The 22,063-nt window shown below is 38.0% G+C and overlaps 1 protein-coding gene across 2 annotated transcripts in view; it reads left to right on the top strand.

Moving 5' to 3' along the window:
* The first annotated feature begins 2,491 nt into the window (after positions 1-2,491).
* IGSF5 (immunoglobulin superfamily member 5) overlaps positions 2,492-22,063 on the top strand; it is a 31,617-nt gene continuing 12,045 nt past the window's right edge. The window contains exons 1-6 of one of the 2 annotated variants that reach the window (XM_089508101.1): positions 2,492-2,572; positions 4,938-5,017; positions 10,984-11,301; positions 15,404-15,712; positions 19,120-19,245; positions 20,794-20,821. In XM_089508101.1, the coding sequence (XP_089364227.1) occupies positions 4,960-5,017; positions 10,984-11,301; positions 15,404-15,712; positions 19,120-19,245; positions 20,794-20,821 (839 nt within the window). In that variant the 5' untranslated portion in view covers positions 2,492-2,572; positions 4,938-4,959. The remainder of the gene's footprint in view (positions 2,573-4,937; positions 5,018-10,983; positions 11,302-15,403; positions 15,713-19,119; positions 19,246-20,793; positions 20,822-22,063) is intronic. The other variant, XM_089508102.1, reaches the window with a different exon arrangement.

Below are 22,063 nucleotides of genomic sequence, written 5' to 3'. Positions count from 1 at the left end.
TAAAGATTACCAGCAGACATGGGAGAAAGGTTATTCTAACTCTATTCACACTAAAGAAAAATTATCTTGGTCTGCTGCAATTCTTCCTCTGCTGCACTTTTTTTTTTACATTGGACTGTGGAAATGCAAGATTCTCAGATCTGGGACAAATTGAAAGACCAAGTACAGATATACCTCAGTTAAAGAAGTAGAATAGGGATAGGTTCCAAGATCACAAAAAAGAAGAGCAGTTCAATATGTTTCAGGAACATGTTTTCTTCAAAGCTAACAATGGGGTGGAGCAGAAGGCCAATTTTGGGCCACCTTTCACAGCCACGGTATGGCTTCGACCTGATCCAGGGGCATGCATCATCTGAATGCGCCATCTGTTTTAAGCCAATATTCTCATATGAAATGAAACAACCAGGTCAAAGAAGCCCTGCATAAGTAAACAAGAATATTTAATAAAATAAAATAAAATAAAATTTTTATTTGTATCCTGCTTTTCTGTAGTAAAACAATCAAAGCAACTAACAAGAAGTTAAAACATCCACATACAATATTACATCATAACATCCCCCCTTAAAAAAGATTTTAACATAATACATTTAAAATAGAGTATTAAAATATCTATTAATGATAAACATAACATGGGTAGTGGTAGCATAGTACATGGTGTGAGGCTAGAGAGCCTCTGTTTTCCCTCTGTTCATGCATGCTCAGTAAAGGATTCTGCTGACAGCTTCTGTTTTACCTGGTCTGTTGTAGTAGGCACACAGAACCACAGAAGAATCAGAGTACAATCCTACTCTTTTTGCAGATCAAGCTTTATTTTATTATATTCTACAGACACGGACACACAATCTGACATAAAAAGTCTATGTTATACCAATATTGCTTTACCACCCTTACATGGTCAGTCCTGGTGATCTCCAGACCACCCAAAAAAGGCTCCCTGTCACAATTTCTTCTTGCACTGGAGATTACTGGTAGCGATACTTAGTGGCATCCCACACCACTGGGGCAGAGCTGAAAGGACCTGCTTCCAATTCACTGCCCCACATGGCTTTACTTGTGTGTGGCTTTACTCTGAAGTAAAGCTGTGCAGAACAGGGACTGGGAGGGTGCCAGGCCATCTCCCTCCCTGCTGTGCAATGTGGCATGCATCAGGGAGGTAAGGGCACTCAGCAGGTGTCACCCCATTCTGCGGTGTCACCCCTCTTCAGGAGTGTCACCTGGTGAAGTCCAGACCCTCCACATTCCCCTATTGATGCCACTGGCAGTGCCGCTTCTGGTAGAAATGTTGGTCTGCTATGCCTCAATTGACAGGAGAGCAGACCTTGGCTTGATGCTTCTTTCTGAGGAATTTACAATGGAATTCCAGACTGATTGCTTTAGGGTGACAAAAACAGTTATTCAATCAGGATATTCCCAGGATGGGTGGACATGGAATTTGGCTGGAACCTGACAGGGAGTCAGCAGAAACAGTTGGCTGACTTCTTTGGTGCAAGGAGATCCATTGTCTCAAGTTGCAAGAAGAAATTCAGATGACTTGGGGGAAGAAAAGAGCCCTTAGTACATCCATTTAACTTTGATTTTATTATTCCCTGAATCGTCAACATGTATTGAGTCTCACTCCTTGTCTCTTTGGAACCTGACCTAGTCCTAAAAGCCATTGTGACCTCTCAAGAACATGCTGGCTCCAGATCTGAAATATGAAATATGGTGACAGTGTGAGGTATTCAGGGTGTGCTAACAGTAGTAGCAGTTATAAAGCATGGAATGGTAGGGCACGGATAGAGAGAAGAAAGTTTTAGTTGTCTACTTCAATAACTTCAACAGTGATGGCCTTTTAAGCTGGAATGAGAATTGTGCAATCCTCAAAATGTTGTTGAACTGCAATTCCTGGCATTCTTCACCACATTGGCTGTGTTGGCAAGGATGGCTCAGAGCTGCAGTTCAACAGTGTCTGGGGGACTGCATAATTCCCTCCTCTGCTCTAAAGAAAGATTTAGAGAATGCTTCCCTCATCTAAAGAGAACATTAAACCTATAATCTAAACTTTCTTATGTGAACCACTATTTCTACACACAGATATATTAAAATGAAAAACTGCCCCGTTTAGTGTCTGTATGTTAGAGCAACCATGAAAACACTATCAAGAAGTTCACTTTGTTTCAAGTTAATTTTTTCTGCTAATGTGTGCTGACCATTGCTTTCTAAAAATAAGTATCATTGTTTCTTTAATTTAGCTGGGTGCTTGTCTGACGTTAGTTTTGTACCTGCGTTTTACTTCCTGCTTTGGCAGCTCTTGTTAATTATTACAAATCAAGAGAATGTACACTGGTTCCAAATACAAGCCGTATCTTATTATGAGATAAAATATTATAGCAAATAGACTCACAGAGCTCACCAATAGTTGTACAAAATCTTTTAGTACTTTCCTGCTGATTTATAAAGGAAAACCCATGGAGAATTATGCAGAATACGTGGTTATATGCCAACACGAGGAGTTATTTGCATGGCAGAAACAGAACAGAGTCCACCGGGATTTGCCTCAAGGTTTTTAAACAATTTTCTTTGGTTTAAAAAGGTAAGGTAACTCTACTTCTAGAATTAGTAAATTTAGTATGGAGGGATGACAGGGTTTTCTGAGCAAGGGGAATCCATAATCAGAATGATATTAGCAAAACGATGTCACACTTATGAAATTAAAACATTACAGATTAGCAAATGAGGAATTTGTAATGTAAACAGAAAGCAGGAAGTGAATTAGTTTCTAGGCCTCTTCTTTTGTATGTCATCTGAACAGCTTAGTAGGTCTGATAGAAGGAAGAACAATATTTCTGTGTTTGGGGTAGAAATGCAGGATTTTTTGTTTAAAAAAATCAGCCCATTTGTTTCTATGCTGGGCACAAATGCAAGCTAACAGAATGTTTCATCCTTCCTCTGCTGCTATATTCTGCTGCAGGGGTGTCGGTAGGGAGTGTGTGGGGGAGTGCAGATCACACCAGGTGATACCTTAAGGGGTGCGTGACACCACTAATCTCCAAATGTCAGATGTTTGGGGAGTGGCAAAAATGGGCTGTGGCATTCCCCTGATCCTATAAATCACTGAAATGGTGTGAGTGGGGCAAGACATAGTGGGAAGAAAAAGAAGAGACCTCATGTTTTCTTTAAAAAAAATGAAATTAATTTTTTATTCTTTTAAAATTTTCTTAAAAAGCATCACATCTTACTAAATTTTCACTTTAACCACATGAAACTATGTACATGTAAAAACTCTGTACGTGTAAATTTAGGCTGTGAGTATGATATTGGAAAGGTATAATTTTAATGTTGCTAGATGTTTATGCCACAACGACTGCCATTACATTTAGTGATATACAGGAATTATGACCTATGAGTAAGATAGGTTGAGTAACATTACTAAGAGTTCTGTATGGCGTGGTTTGAAAGGACGTCTTTGGGAGTAGTGACACTATGAGTAACTGCACCAGGTGACACCAACCCTAGTGCTGCTCTGCTGCAGGCAATTTCTTCTTGTCTGTGGCAGGCAGGCTTATGCTTAAATGAAAAGCTGCCTTAGGATGTTTGCTTACTTGCTCCCAGGGCTTTGCTTCACTCTTCACAAATGAACATCTTGTCAGAAATTTAGGCCTCCCATTTACAATTTTCAGCCATAAATCTTAAAACATATTTCTTGGAAGTAATCTTTCTCTAAACACAATACTGGTGGGAATTGCTTTCATACATAATATTATACCAGTCTCTTCCACTGGTGATATGTCTGCCTTTTTATACATTTTATTGGAGGAGCAGGAATCATGCAGCCCTCCAGTTGCTATTGGATTTCAGCTCTCAGTATCTCTCATTATTGGCTATGCTGGTTGGGGTTGATTGGAGTTGCAGTCCAATAAGCTCTGGAGCGTCACACAGTTTTTTAATTTGCTATCTGCTTATTTTTATCTAATTCTATTTGTATTATTATCTATTGTTTTATATGTATTTTGTAGAATGTATGCCATTGGCAGGTTTAAGTTTTATCAATTTTATTGTTTGTATGTACAGCGCTGTGTAAATCTACAGCGCTATATAAACAAAGTATAATAATAATAATAATAATAATAATAATAATAATTCTCACCGCAGTTTTCTCTGATGTAAATAATTTTGTAAAGGCAGCTGGCTATGAACTGTGATCTGACCTGTGCTGAGCACTTCCAAACATTTCTTCTATGACTTCCCTTAATTACCATCTCTTAGTAGATTGGTTGGAAAGCTCTAAGCATTGGATAAGTACAAAATTGTAATATTTTTCTTTATTGTATGAAAGAATATAAAAAGTTACGTGGCTGGCTTACTGTCACTTTACTTTCTTGGACATGCACAATAATTGTGTGCAGTCCGTGGCATAATACAGAACAATATTTATTTTGAGGGTGGTTCCTGTTCATATTTTAAGTGAATAGTAAGCCAATCATGTAACTTTTGCTCATTCTCTCACCATATTCTGGAATCCTGTGATCTCTTTATAATATTCAAGAGCATCTATCATCTAATTCCTGTAATATACTGGTTTGTATGATGCTTCTGAAATTTATTCCTAATAAAGTCTACCATGTTATGTTTGTGCAGTCTCTTTAGGCACTGATTTTTTTTCACTGAAAAAAATATGTAAATGCTGATTAAAAGTACAGTATACAATATATACTGAGCCAGTGTGATGTAGTGGTTTGAGCAGTAGACTATGATGCTAAAGACCAGGGTTTGAGTCCCAGCTTGGCCATGGAAACCCACTGGGTGACTTTGGGCAAGTCACACACTTTCAGACCCAGAAAATCTGTGATTGGTTTGCCTTAGGGTCACCATACATTGAAAATGACGTGAAGGCACACAACAACAATATACAATATACAGTATATTTTACAGTAATGTCTGTGTGTCCTTTTTTCCAGATTCAAAGAAAAAGCTTGCTCAATGGATAGAAGTCACAAATGGATTAGGCTGACTTTGGGCCTTCTAGCTGTTCTGTCAGGTAGGACCCATTTATTATTGATTGAATAGAGTGAGGCCTTTTGTATAACTCATCAGTTTGATTTTTTTCAGGGTATTTGTAATAACTCCATAGATGTTTGAAATAGCAGAGTGAAATGTGATACATAACTCAATCTCTTCCTTCTGCAGTGCTGAAAGCAATGCTCAATGTTCAAAGGAAGAAAGATAATACAAAATATAACTCAATGTAATCATGGATGGCCAATTTTATTTGCAGGGGGCAACACACAAAACATACAAGGCAGCACTAAAGACTTAAACACCTTCACAACAAGGTTTTTTATTGCTACAGTTTATGAAAAGACAACACTAACCACTGACACACTCTTGGCAAACTGCTCAGCTTCAAAGTCTACAGTGGGGGAAACAACCCACTCTGGCCTCCCATAGGAATAAGAACTAGAAGCCTATATTAAAGTTATATACACATACAATAAATATACATAATGTTACTTTTTGGCTTGTAACAAATGGCATTGCAGCCATAAATAAATAAATAAATAAATAAATAAATAAATAAATAAATATAAAATTGAAGTCCCACTCCCATGGTGCTGTTTCTACTGCATATCAGGAGAATAGATAAGAGCAACTGGCAATACTGCAAGATTGTCAAAAACTATTCGGACTCCATTCCAAATCCAACACAGTGCATAGAACTCTGGACTACCATGCAAGGGCAGCATGTATGTCACACCATCATACCCTCCAACATTTCATAATATCAGACTGTGGTCAATATGGCAAAAGTTATTAAAGAGGGAGAGCAGATAAGCTAGAGAAGGCTGCAGCAGTTTGCTTTTGTCTGCACCTAATGAAAAGGAAAATATTGCCCTAGAAGGAGTGTGAGGATATTTTGGGGGTAAATATTGATTTATTTTGGGGGAGTGGAGCCCTTCAAGGTCTCCTGGGGAGAAATGTTGACCCCTATCCTCAGTCGTCCACACTAGCATCAGATAACGTTAGTGTGCATGTTCAAGACAACATCAAACATTTCTAAGAAAAACCCTTTGGGTTCAGTGGAATAAAAATGTGATGGGAAATAGTAATCAGGGCTTTAGCAGGACACAGTTTTATCTGTATTCCAGAACAAATGTGAAATAAAAGGCAAAGCAGTGTCTCCCTTGAAAATGTCAGCTCATCTGCTAGATCCACTTATAATAGGAAGGCAGTAGTATATAGCACAAGGTAGTATCTCTCTTGAACACAGATATCAGATCCAAGATTACAAGAAAACTGCAGGGGGCTTGCATGCCTTTAATGTTTTTTAAGGTTAGTCTTAGGGATGCCATTAAGTCAGGAATGGCCTGAAGGCACACAGTGACAACAATGAAAAGGGGTTTGAGCAGGTGTTGCTTGTTACTTGGTCATCTGACAAGTAACAGCTGCTGAAATACCTTCTTCTGCACATCCATTAAAGGGTAGGAATCTCCTCCAGTTTTTAAAATGGCAACCCTAAGATTCAGAACAAACATTTCTCTCAGCATTCGGAACACTAGCAAGTTATTGTTTTCCTTCCATTTTCCATTTTCTGTTTTTCGTTTTTGGGTGAGGAAAACTACAATAGAGTTCTACTTCTTTGTGGGAGGTTGCAGGGAGGGAAAGTGGTAAATGATCACTCAGGGTCTATTATCTTCTGGTGGAGTTTTAAAGGCAATCATAATGATAGAGAATGAATTTTATTGTGGAGGTAGTAAACGACTTTAATTATGAATTCAGAACACCAAATGAGTAAAAACCAAACTACAAGTGATGTTTATCATGTAATTCGGCTTTGCATCCTGTTTCTTTTAAAAAAAAATAGCAAGAGAATTGTGATACAGGAGTTATAATTCCTTTCACCTGTTTTGCCAGCATGATAAATTATGATTAGAGTCATTGCCAATTAGTCAGCTTTCCTGGGTACAAAACTTTAAAAAGTTTAATCTTACATTTCCATGTGCCAAAATCTTGAGCTGCCTTGGCTCTCTTTCCAGAAGAAAGGTGGCATATATATGAAATAAAATAAAATAAAATAAATTTTTATAGAATGGATTTGGAAAATGCAAAGAGAGAGAGAGAAAGATCCCAAGGGATTATGATGAACCATATAGCTTCACACAGCTTTCAGTATGCATGGCATTAAAGAGAAAAGGTATTTAAAGCTTTAGCTCCTGGAATCCCATGACCACTCCATGGGAATTTCGGCAATTGTAGTCCAATAACACAAACAAAATTGTTTCCAAAAGGCAACACAGAGACAGCCCTTTCTGAGTAACCACAACAATTCCTAAGGGTGGTTCACCAATACATCTACCAAATCATATAATACATATAATAGATCTACCAATACATCCCGATTTACCTTCTGCTCACATATCATTGAGTAGTTATTGTCAAATTGAAAATGTCCCAGTTTAAATGTAATGCTAAACAATTCTTTAGTGTTATATACACAAGCCGAAGCAACCTTGACTTTGCATTCTCCTCTCTTATCTCTCCTTCTCTAGTGTGTGACTGTGAGGAGGAAATCAGAAACACAGTTAAATAATAACTAGGTTAGGAAGTAAGATATGACTTGTTAGTGCTAAAGTTAGTCTCTAACTAAAGCCTCTAAAGGAGCCCTGGTGGCACAGTGGTTAAATTGTGGTACTACAGCCTCTCACAGCCACAAGGTTGTGAGTTCCACCCTGCAGGGCTTCAGGTTTGACTCAGACTTGCATCCTTCTATAGGTCGCTAAAATAAGCACACAGTTTCTCAGGGGCAATTAGCTTACACATAGTAAATTGCTTAGGGATGCTTAAGTGCACTGATAATTGGTATAAAAATGTACATGCTATTGCTATAAAGTGATTCAATGTTTACAACTAGATACCGTAGGTACTCAACTATAAGTCGACCTCATGTGGGGCAGATTTTGGGACCAAAATGATGGATTTTGATATGATCCGTAGATAAGTTGAGGGTAAAACTGAGAGACATGTAATAAAGGATGCAAAGAATGGAGCAAAGGAAAGCAATGCCAAAGAACAACATTCTATCAGGCGTAACTGTTTGTGTACTAAAGGCTGGATGGAGGAGAGAGGAGAGCAGGGTCAGTGCTTCAAGGACAGATTATATGCTTACATTTCACCAGGGGATGGTTCCTTTTTTAAAAAGTAAGGGTTAAAGTACAGAATTTCTAGCCTTATACATGAATATATACAGTACATGGAATTAAGGGTGGCTTTTCTATATACATTAAAAAAAACTAACCTCTTTATTTATAAACGGGTTGCTATGTTAGTGTTACAGCAAAAAACAAAACAGCAAGAGAAAACACAAACAGAGTTCTGTGGCATGCGGAAGATTAATTGATATACAGTGGACCCTTGTTATACGCTGGGGTTTGGTTCCAAGATCCCCCCGTGGATAAAAAAAATCAGTGTATGCTCAATTCCCATTAATATAATGACATAGCAAAATGGTGTCCCTTATAAAAAATGGAAAATTAAGGTTTGATATTTGAAATTTATACATTTTTTGAACATTTTCAAACCATGCATGCTTGAATCCGTGTATAAAAAAATCTATGTATAAGGAGGGCCACCTGTAGTATGAAATGCATTTTTGTGGAAGCTGATTCTACTGCATAATGTGACAAAGGCCAGCACAGGTAAGAGGCTACTCAGTTGCTGCTCAACTGGTTGCTCTGTTACTGTTCCCAAGTTGACTGGGTGCAAAGGGAGAAGTTTATCCCTGGCAAGGAAGGACTCTCAATCCCACTTATCTCTCCAATGAGGAAGGACTCTCAGTCTGAAAGAGATAAGAGAGGCGAAGGACTCTTTCAAAGAACTGACCACGGATCATCCTCTTTCTCCTTCCCCAGACATGTGCCTTCCCCACACAACTTCAAGTCAACCCCCCAAACATTATTTCTCCTGCTGCTTAATCTCTTGGCCTGTCCAACAAAAGAAAGCAAGAGCAGCAGCCCAGCTCCAACCTGTCAAATCCTGGTAAAGCTCACAAAGCTTAAGCAGGGTCCCCAATATGAAAGCTCATTTTTGCTTCTGCTTCTTCCCTGCCACCATGTGCTCTAACCCTTCACTCTAGGCAATCAGTCTGCACCAAAATGGCACTGCAGGAGTGACCTCATGCAGGCAGGTGAAGAGTGAGAGACACTACCACACAAAGTGATCAACAAAGCTGAGTGGTGGTTTTAAGGAGCCCTGAAAAGAGAGGTTTCATGCAAGCTTCATCCCCACCATGGTCCTACAGGCAGCTGGTTCCTATTGTCTTTCTTGCATGACAATACCTTGACTAACCCCCCCTGCCCTCTGCTGTCCCCTTTTCCATCAGTGCCCTACTGCCATCCTCCTTTCCCTCACTGCTCTCTAGATCTTTCCACCATTTCCCCCCCCCCCCCCAAGTATGGGGACAAGTTGATATCACTGCTCTATGGATTGGACTCCTACCCCCGTTTCTGTTTCTGAGCGAGATCTGCTGTTGTGATGAATAGGCTTTGTATGTTTGATACTGAAATCAACATGCACATGGTCCTTCACAAGGTCCTTCTTAGTGAGACATACCTTTATGTAGACACTCCCACCAGGAGACAGTAAGAATGAAATTGCAATTCTGTATGCATTTACTTGGGATTAAGTCCCACTGAAGTCAGTGGGCTGACTTCTGAACAGATCTAAATTGCATTGTACTTTATAAAAGCTACAAAATATAAGACATTGTCTTTTTTATTTATTTCATTTTTATTTGGAGCATATATATCCCACCTTTCTGTTAAGAAATAATTATTTAGAAGTGAAATGGAAGACCTCCCCCCCCCCAAAAAAAAAAAAAATGCAAACCTTTTCATCAAACTGGTAAGGGATTGTTCAGAGTGGAAAGCCTGATGATTTGGGGAAGAGACAGGTAGGCACACTCACAGAGTCACCATATAACATAATTTTTGCCCCAGCCACTTCCACACTGAGATAATTTGTACAAATAGAAAGAGTGTGTGGATGATTAGAGGTTGGATCCAGAAACTTTTCTGAGATCGTTTCTGTGAATAATTTAACAGGAACAGGGCAATTAAAGAAAAGTTGCTGAAGCATTCACAACTATGTAATGCAAATCTCTGTATGTGGATTCACCTTTAACTGTAAATTAATATTGAACAACTTAACTATAAATTAATATTGATTAGTAGTTATATTTCTATTTTTTTAAAGAAATATTTGAAAAAGAGAACTTTTTTTACATCAAAGATTTAAATTAGTCTTTTTTTTCTGATTTAAATCGTAGAACGATAAAAATAACAGCAGAAATGATGGTTGGGTGTGTGTGAAATTTAGGCCCAAATCCTATTATGAACTCCAACTAGAGCAGGTCCATTGAAGCAATAAAATTTATAAAATTATTGACTTATCAAATTCCCATTAATTCAGTAAGTCTATTTTAGTTGGGGCTAACAACTGGATTCCCTGTTTTCCCATTTCAAGTTATTTCCATGGCATTACTTTTCTCCCATGGAGTTTCAAATCCAAATTTTAAAAGGTTTGGTGCTTAGTAGATCATATGTAGATCATTAGTAGTAGATTTCCTCCAGTAGATTGTATTGTTTCCAGACTCCTTCTTGTAGTTTATTGTGGTACCAGAGCTCTCTGACAGAGAAGGCTAAACGTTTCACAAAACTAAAGTTCCCAGAATTCCCTAGTACTGAGCAACGGCAGTTAAAGCAGTCTCAAACTGGATTATTTCTGCAGTGTGTTTTGGACCCATGATAAATTTGTTCTTTTTGTTTGTCTGTTTGTTGATGAGAACATTGAAATGTATTTCAGATATCAGAAACATTTTCAAGAAGGGTGATTCAAGCCAATTGACACTTTTATAACTGTTATCACAATGTGCCTGCAGGATAATCTAATAATGCCTTTATTGACATTGGTGCTGGTTTAGTTTAAATTCTTGTTTGTTCTCCTTTTCAGATCCAGGCTTTGGCTCTTCCATTATAGAAGGCCCTAGAAACTTGACAGTTCTAGTTGGCTCCATGGCCCGGTTTAACTGTACAGTGTCAGAAGGTTGGGGAGTCTTGATATGGCTTTTTGATGGCAATCCTCGGTTGACTCTAGTGAGTGATGGAAAATTTTATGCCTCACCACGATACAGTCAGCAAAATTATACAAATGGTAACCTATTTACGTCAGAGTTGATGATCACCGATGTCCAACGGAATGATACTGGACAAATAAAATGCAGCATTCAGAATGAGGAAGACAATATGTATGCATATCTTTTTGTACAAGGTGTGTATACATTTTCATGACCATTCACTTTTGTGCATGTGTGCTTTCAGTTCTTTGGGCTGACTGCAAGATTGATTCACAGTCACTCTGTCTATTGTTTCTTATTCAATGCATAATCATTTCAAAACTCTCAAGAATCCTGTAAAACTTTAAAAGCCAAATTTATTTTTTTGTGGTCATAAGCTTTGGTGGACTGGAGATCACTTTGGTAGAGACACAATATCATCTTCAGCTGACATATATAATGCACGTGCATAGGGAACTGAATGGAAAATAGAAGAAAACAAACAAAAGAAAACAAGAGGAAGCAGTGGATCTGTCACCTCCCTCAAGCTCTCTTGATCGAGACACATGTTAACTTATTCAAGACAGTGGTATTTCACCATCCATGCTTTACAGACAGCTTGTCCATAGTGGTGCAGCTAGGATATTAAGGGTCTTTTGGTCCCTCTTTGCTTTAGATGGCCATGTGCTTCAGTTGTGAAACATATTACTAACATTTCTTTCTACTTCTCAGTATTCTGTGCTTTACTATTGCTTCTACATTCCTGATATGATAGATTGGGGTTAAGAATAATGCCCTTCTTTGTGGCTCCTTTTAACTCTTGTCCCACAGAACATGCTTGTCAGGGTTGGACTGGATGGCCCTTGCGGTCTCTTCCAACTCTATGATTCTATGAGAACCCTCTGCCAACCTTTCCACATCTCTCACCCCCAAAATGAACCCAGGATCCCCCACCCCAAAACAGAAAAAAAAAAAGAAAAAATGCAGGTGGGGGAGAGTTTCTTCTTGTCCAGAAGGGACTTCCAATAACATAAAATGCCACTTCCAGGTGTTGTTGAATGTGCTACTGTGGCCCACCAAGGCATCAAGGTGATAAAATAGCTCCTGGATCCCTGACATATGTCCAACCCTGTGTTAGTGAAAAAGGTATTTTGTGAATCCTCATTAAAAATATATTTGAGTATGTGCCTTTTAGATTTTAAGTACATTTAACTGAAAATCACAGCATCACCATGACTACAGAAATACAATGGAGTCTACTTCTGATGCCCTAAAGTTAAATGGATGTACTGGGGACAAGAGTTGCCATGCTGTAGAAAAGGATAAGATATTTTAGAGTAAAACTAATGTACACACCTAGATGGTGTCCTCTGGCTGTAACACGTTTTGTTCAATAAGAAGAAAGAAGATCCAACAAGCAGATCCAGATGCAGGTACCAGACTTGTTTGTCACTGCCTCAGTCATCTGTGTGATGTCTATTTAATAGATTAAAGGGACATAAATAGACATCACAGTAACAACATTCAGAAGCATTCAGAGCATTTATGCTGAATACTGAGACTGGCCACAAAAAGTAACTTTACTTCAGCTAAGGCTTGAAAGATGTGTTCTAGTCTTTAAGACTTTGTATGAATAAAAGAAAATGATTTGCCAACTTATGATTTTGATGATCAGAAGGAATAGGCTATCAAGATAAAGGAATTTGTTGTATTATTAGAGAGTAAGTCATGAATAATTATATGTATATATAACTGCTGTGAGGAAGCTGGGAAGTCACCTTTTTTCTTTTTTTTCTTTCCCTTCTTTTTATTATTTTCTTTTTCTTATAACTTTTGTGATTTAACATACATTCTTAATGTGTTTTAAAATTTTGAATAAAAATACCTTTTTTTTTTTTTTTAAAAAAAGACCAACTCCAGTATAATGTTGTTAATGAAAATTTATCAGAATTTTGATTCTGTTCCATTTTTTAATTTATGTTCAACTTAATTAAATTTCTTATTATTTCTCAATAACAAATACCTTATGGTAACATTCTGATAAATAAATAAAAAAACTTTGTTAGATGATTTCTCAATTTCTTGTTCTATTTCTTATTCTTTAACCTTGTTAGTCACCTCTGAACATGTGGTCTCTAAGCAAAGCATAATTAATATTTTTTAAAAAAAATAAAACAATAGTAATGCAATCAAATTTAGCAAAAGCACACAACTAAAAAATATCAGGCACAATCAGTAACCTGATCACAAAGATGCACACTTAGTGTAGTTGCTAACTGAAAATGCTACACTTCATACATTTGATGAAGTAGGCTCTAGTCCACAACACACCTTCTGACACAATATATTTTGTACCACGTATCCCTAAGTAAACTACAGTGGAACTTATTCCTAGTTGGATTTGTATCAAGTTACAACCAGAGGCCTAAATACAATTACTATGCGTAACTAGAATAGAGCTGTTGAATAAATGGCATGTACATAAGTGCAAACTTGCCAAATTCTCATTGATTCAGTGGGTGTAGTCATGCTAGGTCTACCAACTGGACTTACTTAAAGGCCAGTCATTAAGTTGTCTCAAGACTAATTGTTTGGTTGTAAGAGACTAACTTCTGTAAAATGACCAAACTGCTACTACTTTTGTTTGCCTATCAAAGCATTCAGGTTTTTTCACCATATTTTATGTAATCCCACTAATGCCACAGCAAACTGCCAGTGCTAATTTAAAGTTATCAGATAATTTGTTTTGGCCCTCAGTGCTTAGTCTCCTTATTAACCAGTAAGCCTCAGAAATCTTGTGTTGCCTAGTTTACTGTTGATTGAAGATAGGCTGGCATTGATTGAATACACAGCAAGCTGTTAGCCAATAATAATGCTGAGGGAGGATCTGTGGTTGAAAACATGTTGTGTAATACATTCACACTCTATTTTCCAAGGGATGGATGACATACATTTTAGACTAATGTTGATTCATACATGCATAGGCAGAGTAAGTTCTTTTAAGTACAGCTCTGTCCCTAGACCCACACAACATGTTATATTCTGCCCCCCTTTTGTAACCCTAAATGTGATGTATGCTTCTCCCTCTGGGCCATACTCCTGTGTGTTTCAAGAGTTGAGCATCTTAATTTCCACCGATCTGCTTCTAGTACCATCCAACTCTGAGGGTAACCAGGGGATCATCTGCTGTGGGGTGGCTCCATGTCCAATTGAATTGGAACTCTCTGAAAAGTTTGACACTGGGAGACTCATCTACTACTAATCTCAGACCCCTTGTGGAAAGAGCTGCAATAAGATCCATTAGCTGCCCTTGTTCAGCTTACTCCCTCCAAGAGGCTTTGGGGAGAACAACTAGGTGGATCAACCACTTCATGTGCACCTTTGCTAACTCTTGTCAGTGAAGGTAGAACATAGGGTGATGGTACCAGAGGAACAGGTTTTTAGACATTTTCCTTCTTATAGAGATAGAGGAAATTTTCTCATCTGCATTTCTCATCTAAAAGTCTAGCATAGGACCAGGTCTCTATCCAGAAACAGAACAGTTTTTATCCAACAGATTCAAATCATTTTCTGCCCTGCCTATAGAGTGCCCCCATTTGGAGATTTCTGCCGGTGGTAGATTTACAACTGTGTGGCTACAGAGGCATCTTCACCATGATGATGTATCTTCCTCATTGACATGTCTGCTGTGTGCCATTACCATTTGGGGGGTGTGGGGGGCAGGTAGCTGTGTTGAACTGTTGAAGGAGAACCAACAATTTACTGTGGCATCTTAAAGACAAATACTTTATTTGATACAAGCTTTTGTGAACTCCAGCCCACTTTAGCAGATGACGAGATAATCATTACACTCTTTCCGTAACATTTATGTGACCACTCCTGGGAATTACCACAATATATCTCCTCTGTAAAATAGATTCTCCATTTGACAAAACAGCCAATCACTATAGTTTAGAAACTGCACAGAGAAATATGAATTCTCCCAGCCATTTTCACATGTTTGCCACATCAGAGAACATGCTACAGTGTTATAGCTAAAATTCTTAATAAATTCAATCATATTATTTAAAACTGCTAACAAAGCAAAAATAGATTATATGCCATAGTTTTGTAGTCCCCAAAGATGTAACAGCATGGTTACAGAACATCAGCAAGTATCATCTGATTCTAATCATAGTGCAACCAAATAAAATAAAACATGATCAATTGAGAATTGTAAAAAATTAAAAATATTAAGAAAACTGTACATTGTTTTTTTTAAAAGAGAAGAAAATCATATTTTTGATGGAAGGAAACCATATTTTCCCCTCTAAACAGTTAATGGATCCTTGAGTATCAAAGATAGCAACTTCACAATAAGAGAGAATCAAACAATTAAAGTCGTTTGTGAAGCTCTTGGATGGATTCCTGCCCCATACATTTTCTGGATGGAAAACAATATTTCATTAAATAATTCAATGTACATTACCAACCAAAGTCCAGGATCAAATGGCTTATACAATGAAGAGAGCATCTTAACACTGACACCCATGGCCAGTGTCAATGTGACTTGCTTAGCTGCCATAACCACACTCTCTAGACCTCAGAATGCTACTGTGACTGTCACTGTGTATCAACCTGCTCAAAGTAAGTGAATATCTTATCAGAGTTCTATTTATTTCATTTTCAAATAAACTGACATTGCAACACTCTAGATTAAAAGATGCTCTCCTGGCTAATATGGCAACACACAGCTGTGGACACATGCACCTTTACCTTTTTTTTAAAAAAGGCCTTAGAGCATTTATTTATTTGTTTGTTTAACATTGCACTTTCTCCTGGTGTGGGATCACAGGTAGCATTTACAAAATGCTAAAGAAACAACAACAATGTGATAATAAAAAGTTAAAATACAGTTAAGTTATCCCATTAAAATGCCATTAAATTTTTAAAAGTGTAAATTCATTTAGATATATAACAATAGTTAAAAACATAGCACTTATTGTTTTAACTAAAATAATATTTTATTTATATTTATATTTATGCATACCTATGTATTTATTGTTTTACAGTATACACTCGTGTAGAAGTTGACCTCATGTATAAATCGAGGGGGGTCAAAATCATGACCTGGGGGTAAATTGAGGGTAAAACTTAGAGGCATGTAACAAAGGATGTAAAGGGAAAGACACCACTTCCTTCCCTCCTTTTCCTTCTCTGTACCTTTCCTGATCATTTACCACCACATCCCTGGTGCTTGGTTTGAGAAGGGAAGGAAATTAAATGGGGTGTGTTTGATAAGAGAAGGCTTTAACGTGGATTGGAAAGGGAAGGAAGTTAAATGGGGTGTTTGGTGGGGAGAGAGGGTTTTAACATTGGATTGAGTAGGGACTCATCTCTTTCTCTCTATCACACACACATACACACACTCCCTTAAAGGAGGACAGGGTGCCTGTGCGCATGGGCCAAAGGCTCATGTTCTCTCTGCCCCTGTACTGTATGGACAATGCAGGCTTGGGAGTATATTAATAAGTCCACTTGTCTACCTGTCACTATCAAGAAATATTCTTCTTCAGTTGCCATAGTGATGTGACACTACTCAGAATGGAAGAAAAGCAGATGTCCCAAAGCATAATTACCGTGTACTTACTGATTACCAAGGAACATAATTCATTTTGTCTTGGCAAGATGGATGGATAGCAGCAGATACGCGTGGATCATACAAAGTCTTTTAAATGATTTAGCTGAAATGGAGCTATGCCAGTAGAAATGGAGAAAGGTTATCCATTCTGAACGCACACATATGTACACCATGAGATGGATCTAGAGTCTTCACTTCTTAGGACTGAAGGAAGATTCTAGGGGGAGGAGGAGCAAGCAAACTATTTGAAAAGTGGAACTGGGGGACATTAGCTCCTCTCCCTTTTTACCTGTAGGATCCTTCACTGTATTTGAAATACTTTCACAAACAAAAGATGCCCTTTCATTCATGCTATGGAATCCTGGGATTTGTAGTTTGTTGTGGCACCAGAGCTGACAGAGAAGGCTAAGTATCTCACAAATATTCCCCAGAATTCCACAGCTTTGAGCCATGGCAGTTAAAGCTGTGTCAAATTGCATTGATGACCAACCATAAAATAACAAGACCAAACACAATACTTTGGGTTAAACAAGAATCACTTTATTTGAGCTAGAACCTATTTAAATGAATGAAACCTGGAAGAGAACAAGAAGGGGGAGCAGGCCGATGTGGATCCAGCTGAAACCAGGTGACCACCCCTTCCCTTGAGTCAAACCCCAAACCCCAAGGGCAGCCCAATACCATGGCTAACTCCCTGCCTGACCAGCTTACTCACCCCCAAAGTCCCACAACTTTGTAAGAGAGAGCAAACACCCAGGTCAGTTACAGTGACGCAGTTCCATCATTGTAGCTCCGTCTCCTGATGCAGGAACTCAGTCATTTTTTATAACTCTAATTCTAGAACAGGCCTTTGAAATTTGCTATGAGTGTCCATCCCTGCTGTCCTTCACGCAGCCAATAAAGACATTTCTATGCTGTCAGGCTTTCGCATGACAGGGATGCTGTTTTGTTTTTTGTTTTAAAGAGTTTTAAATTTTAATGATGTAATGTTTGTATTGTTTGTATTGTTTAATTGTTTTTAAACTTGTATTTTGCATATTTATAGTGTTTTAACATGGAATGTTTTAGATTTGTAAGCCGCCATGAGTCTCTGTACTTGGAGGAAGGCAGGGTATAAATAAACATAACAACAACAATAACAACAACAGGCCCTTCCTTTTCCAATGAAATCTCATTGTTTCTGTTTACTAGAACCTGAGGCAGCATCTCTCCACAATCTGCCAATTTTTTTCCTGCCCCAAACTCAGTTCATGAGAAGTGCTCAAAAATGTTTCTGATACATTGTATCTTAAGAATTAAAAGCACAGCCTGTAACCCCCTAATCCAACACGCGTAGAAGTTTCTTTTGTTCAGTGAAAATGAAATACCTTGGATAGGCCCAACAGTGGGATGATTGAGGCTGGATACCGTAATGTTTTTAAATGTCAATGCAAATTTAATTGACTGCCGCATAGCGAATATCTCCCCCTTCCCAAAGTGGTGGTGGGGAAATCTTTGAAAAAAATTAAGGCTTTGATGTTCTAACAGCTCTAGTGCATTTTGCCCTGTAATGCCAATGTGCTGAGAATCTGTTAAAATGAAACTCCTGTTCTCCTCTGAAGTGTTCTACAGCTATAAAACTGTTTGAAGATACATTCAACAAAAACTATTAAAGAGAACTCAAAGGTTCAAACACATTGGCTGAATTAAATTAGAATTTGCAATTTTATTTGCTGCTGCAGCTACAGTTCTAATTGTTGTGTGCCTTCAACTGATGGTGACCCTAAGGCGAACTTCTCTTGGGGTTTTCTTGGCAAGATTTGCTCAAAGGGGATTTGACTTGCCTGAAGTCACCCATTGGGTTTCTCTGGCCAAGCAGGGATTTGAACTCTGTTCTCCAGAGTCCTAGTCCAACATTGAAACCACTACACCATGGTGGTGCTGCAGTTAGTTTTATACAGTATGAACTGTATATTATGTTAATAAACCCCAGGCTGCAATTCTAGGAGTAAGCCATGAGATATCCAGTATGAATTACTTCTCAGTAGACGTACACTACCAGACTAATAGGTCCTAATGAAGTCTACACTAGGATATAATGTAGTACCTGTGTGCTCCTGTCCTTCTTCTGTTCTCTTGCATACCAGTTTACCACTATTTCCAAACCATGAACTGTGGATTTATAATCACTCAACTATGAACCAGGATATGAAACTAAGAGAAATTAAGATAAATTTTTTGGTAAATAAATAAATAAATAAATAAATAGGAAATAAGAGAAATTTGTAAATAATCTTGGAGAACCTTATTGGTTCCATATTGTGTCCATAAAATTACTATGGGTAACTCATTAGAAATCATAGGATGCAATGCATATTGTTCACAAAAAATGTTAATTTGATGCACTGTTTAACATGTATTAATTTTTATCTAGATGAACCTGGTAATAAGCAAGATGGGCGAGTCCGAACTATAATTTTAGCAGTTGTGTTGTCAGTTGTTGGTTTACTCCTTGTGATCTTCATTATTCTGCTTATTATATGCTGCAAAAGAAGAAGAGGTATGCGGTCCTTCTGTAGTTGGTCATCCCTCTTAAATCTTAAAATTATAGATAGTAAAAGACTTGAACCAAAAAAAAAAAAAGGTTACTGTTGTGTCAATTGCAGGTTCCTACTTGTAATAGTGAAAATTACCTATTACATTTCATACAAGGTAAAATATGAGCAATAATAAGAAGTGACAATTGCTATTTGGAGTTATAAAACATTTCACCTTATCTGTTTAAAATTAATTGACATTGTGTACCACAGTTTGGTCAGGCTGTTCTCTTCAGGCAGCTATCCTGCACTTCAGGGTTTGCAGTAGATTGTTCTTCCCTAGACTCCCCATTTCTTGTGTTCCTCTTCCTTCTGTTAAGAATACCATGGACAATGGGCTCTTGTGAGAGGAGATGTGAACAGCTAGATACTCCAGCTAGCATTGTTGGTTGTTGTTGTGTGCCTTCAAGTTGTTTCTGACTTATGGTGAGCCTAAGATGAACCTAACATGGGTTTTTCTGGGCAAGATTTCAGATGAGGTTTGCCATTGCCTTCCCCTGAGGTGGAGAGTGTGTGACATGCTGAAGGTCACCCAGTGGGCTTCATGACTCAGCTGGGAATTGAACCCTGGTCTACAGAGTTATAGTCCAACACTCAAACCACTACACCACAATGGTTTTCACTCCAATATTACAATCCATGAAATAACCTCTCCAATTCTGGCTTGTACTATAAGATGTGATGTTCAAATGTGTGCCTTCTACACCCTGGTCTCCATGTACATTAAGGGCATATGATTGTAGTCCAGAGTTCCAGAGGAAGGCACCTGAGAGGAAATACCTTTCAGTTCTACAAAATGTATGTAGTGTAGTGTTTTAAGCATGACTTAAGTAACAGAAGTCCTTCATAGCTATGAGACTTTCCCCCTCTCATTTCAGTGAGGATAACAGATCTCCACCAGAAGAGTGCTTTTTACTGTTGGAAAAATTGAGGGTCAGACTAGACAAACTAGACCGTGTATACAGAAAAGGTGCTCCCTCAAGTGGTGAAAGATGTATTTGTATCGTAGCATATGATTATCCCCACCTATATAGTTTTCATTTAATGTGCCTTGTTTTGTGATTAGTCACTGGAATGTCAACATAGGAGTAATTTGTAAATCTTATGCTGAGGCATGTACCTCTGAGGAAATCCCATAGTGGCTGGAAGAATTGGTTTATTAGTTTTATTTCAAGAGACACATTCCACTCAGTCCATTCATTCTACTCAAGGTATGTATGAATAAGAGATTCCCAAAGTGTTTCTCTCCCAATGTTATTAGATTACAACTCTCATGAGGTCTAGGCAAATTGGAAACACTGAAGAATGCTGGAATCTATAATCCAACAGCACCTGCAGGGCCAATCTCCTTTGGTTTGGACTGACCATCAGGATGCTTGGGTATGCAGAATCTCCCTCTGAGCACTGAGGTGACTTTCAATATTAAAGCAAGGTGGACATTATGAAACATTAGAGTATTATTTTCTACTGAGTTGCTAAAATTCTAAAGTACATCCTTTCTTTTTTTCCAGAGCCAAATTACCTAAAGGAGATGAACAGGTAAGCTGATTATCACTTACAGGGTACAAATTTATATGTATTTTTTGATGGTGAAATACATATTTTTTTCTCAAAAGTATGTCTTTCATTTTCAAAAGCTCAAAACTAAAGAAGTAAGTTTGTATCACTGTATTTATGGTTAATGTTTAGAATTAATAACTGTCATGCTTTCATACTCCTGAGACCCATTCACACTACAGAAACATAGTGCTATATTCCAGTTTAACTGTCATAGCAACATCGCGTGGAATCCTAGGGTGCTCTCTGGCTGAGAATTCTCAATGCCCCAATTCTGGTTGGGGGATTGTGGATGTTGTACTCCAAAAAGGAAGTTTTCTAAGAAGTGGGTATGAAATTGATTTGTTCACAGGCACAAGAGGCAAGGAAGGAGACCTGGACTCTTCCAGTCAGAGTATACTTTAGATGGCAAAACAGTTAAGAGGGAGGGAGTGAATTAGAAAATAATAAGTGACTAGGAAATAGTACAAACCTGGACAGTTCTGCTGCATTTTAAGCACAAAGGATGATACAGTAGCGGATGCAGTGGAAGCAAATATTTTTGCCAGAGTTGTAGCATCTAGAGGTAGGATTGGGTTGTACACTGGAATGTTGAGCACTTTTTTCAGTCTTATATAAATGGAAGCTTCACATTCTAGAGAGAACAGTAAGGGCTTGAAACCCATCTCTCATACAGAAACTTAATAATGCCTTCCACTTGAGTTTCTTGCATACTTATAGGGCCAGTTCACACCAAGTGCCAAGCTATGATTTAGCATTATGTGCCCAAGCTTCAGCAGACTTCAATGAGGCCTTGATCTCAAGTGCTTTCCTTTCAATCTCTGCCTTCCACGCAGTCAGGAGGAAGAAGAACCTATGATTTAGTTTTGCTTTCCCTGGTTTCTGGCTTGCTGTTATGTGCAGGAACCAGGAATTTTTGGTTTAAAATAAGCTCTCTTGTGTTAAGAAGGCCAGATACATAAACCCATCACTACAACTTGCCTTTTTAAGCAATTGCTTAGAGTTTATTTTCAAACCATGGTTCCTTGTTTATATATGCAAAACAAGCCAGGAATCCATGTATAAGTGAGACTGAATCATAGTTTATTCGCCATAGTAACAATTCACATAAAGGAAAAGGGAAATAAACAGAATGACCTGAGGCAGGGTTCAAAGGACTTCATACAGATAATGTGAAATCATGGTCCAGCATTTTGTGTACCCAGGCCAGAGTGTAATTAATAT

The sequence above is a fragment of the Sceloporus occidentalis genome, unplaced genomic scaffold (genome assembly GCF_023333645.1).
Source record: "Sceloporus occidentalis isolate IW3139 unplaced genomic scaffold, rSceOcc1.0.p SCAF_2, whole genome shotgun sequence".
Taxonomy (NCBI): Eukaryota; Metazoa; Chordata; class Lepidosauria; order Squamata; family Phrynosomatidae; genus Sceloporus; species Sceloporus occidentalis.
This window is presented reverse-complemented; position numbering and strand designations above follow the sequence as displayed.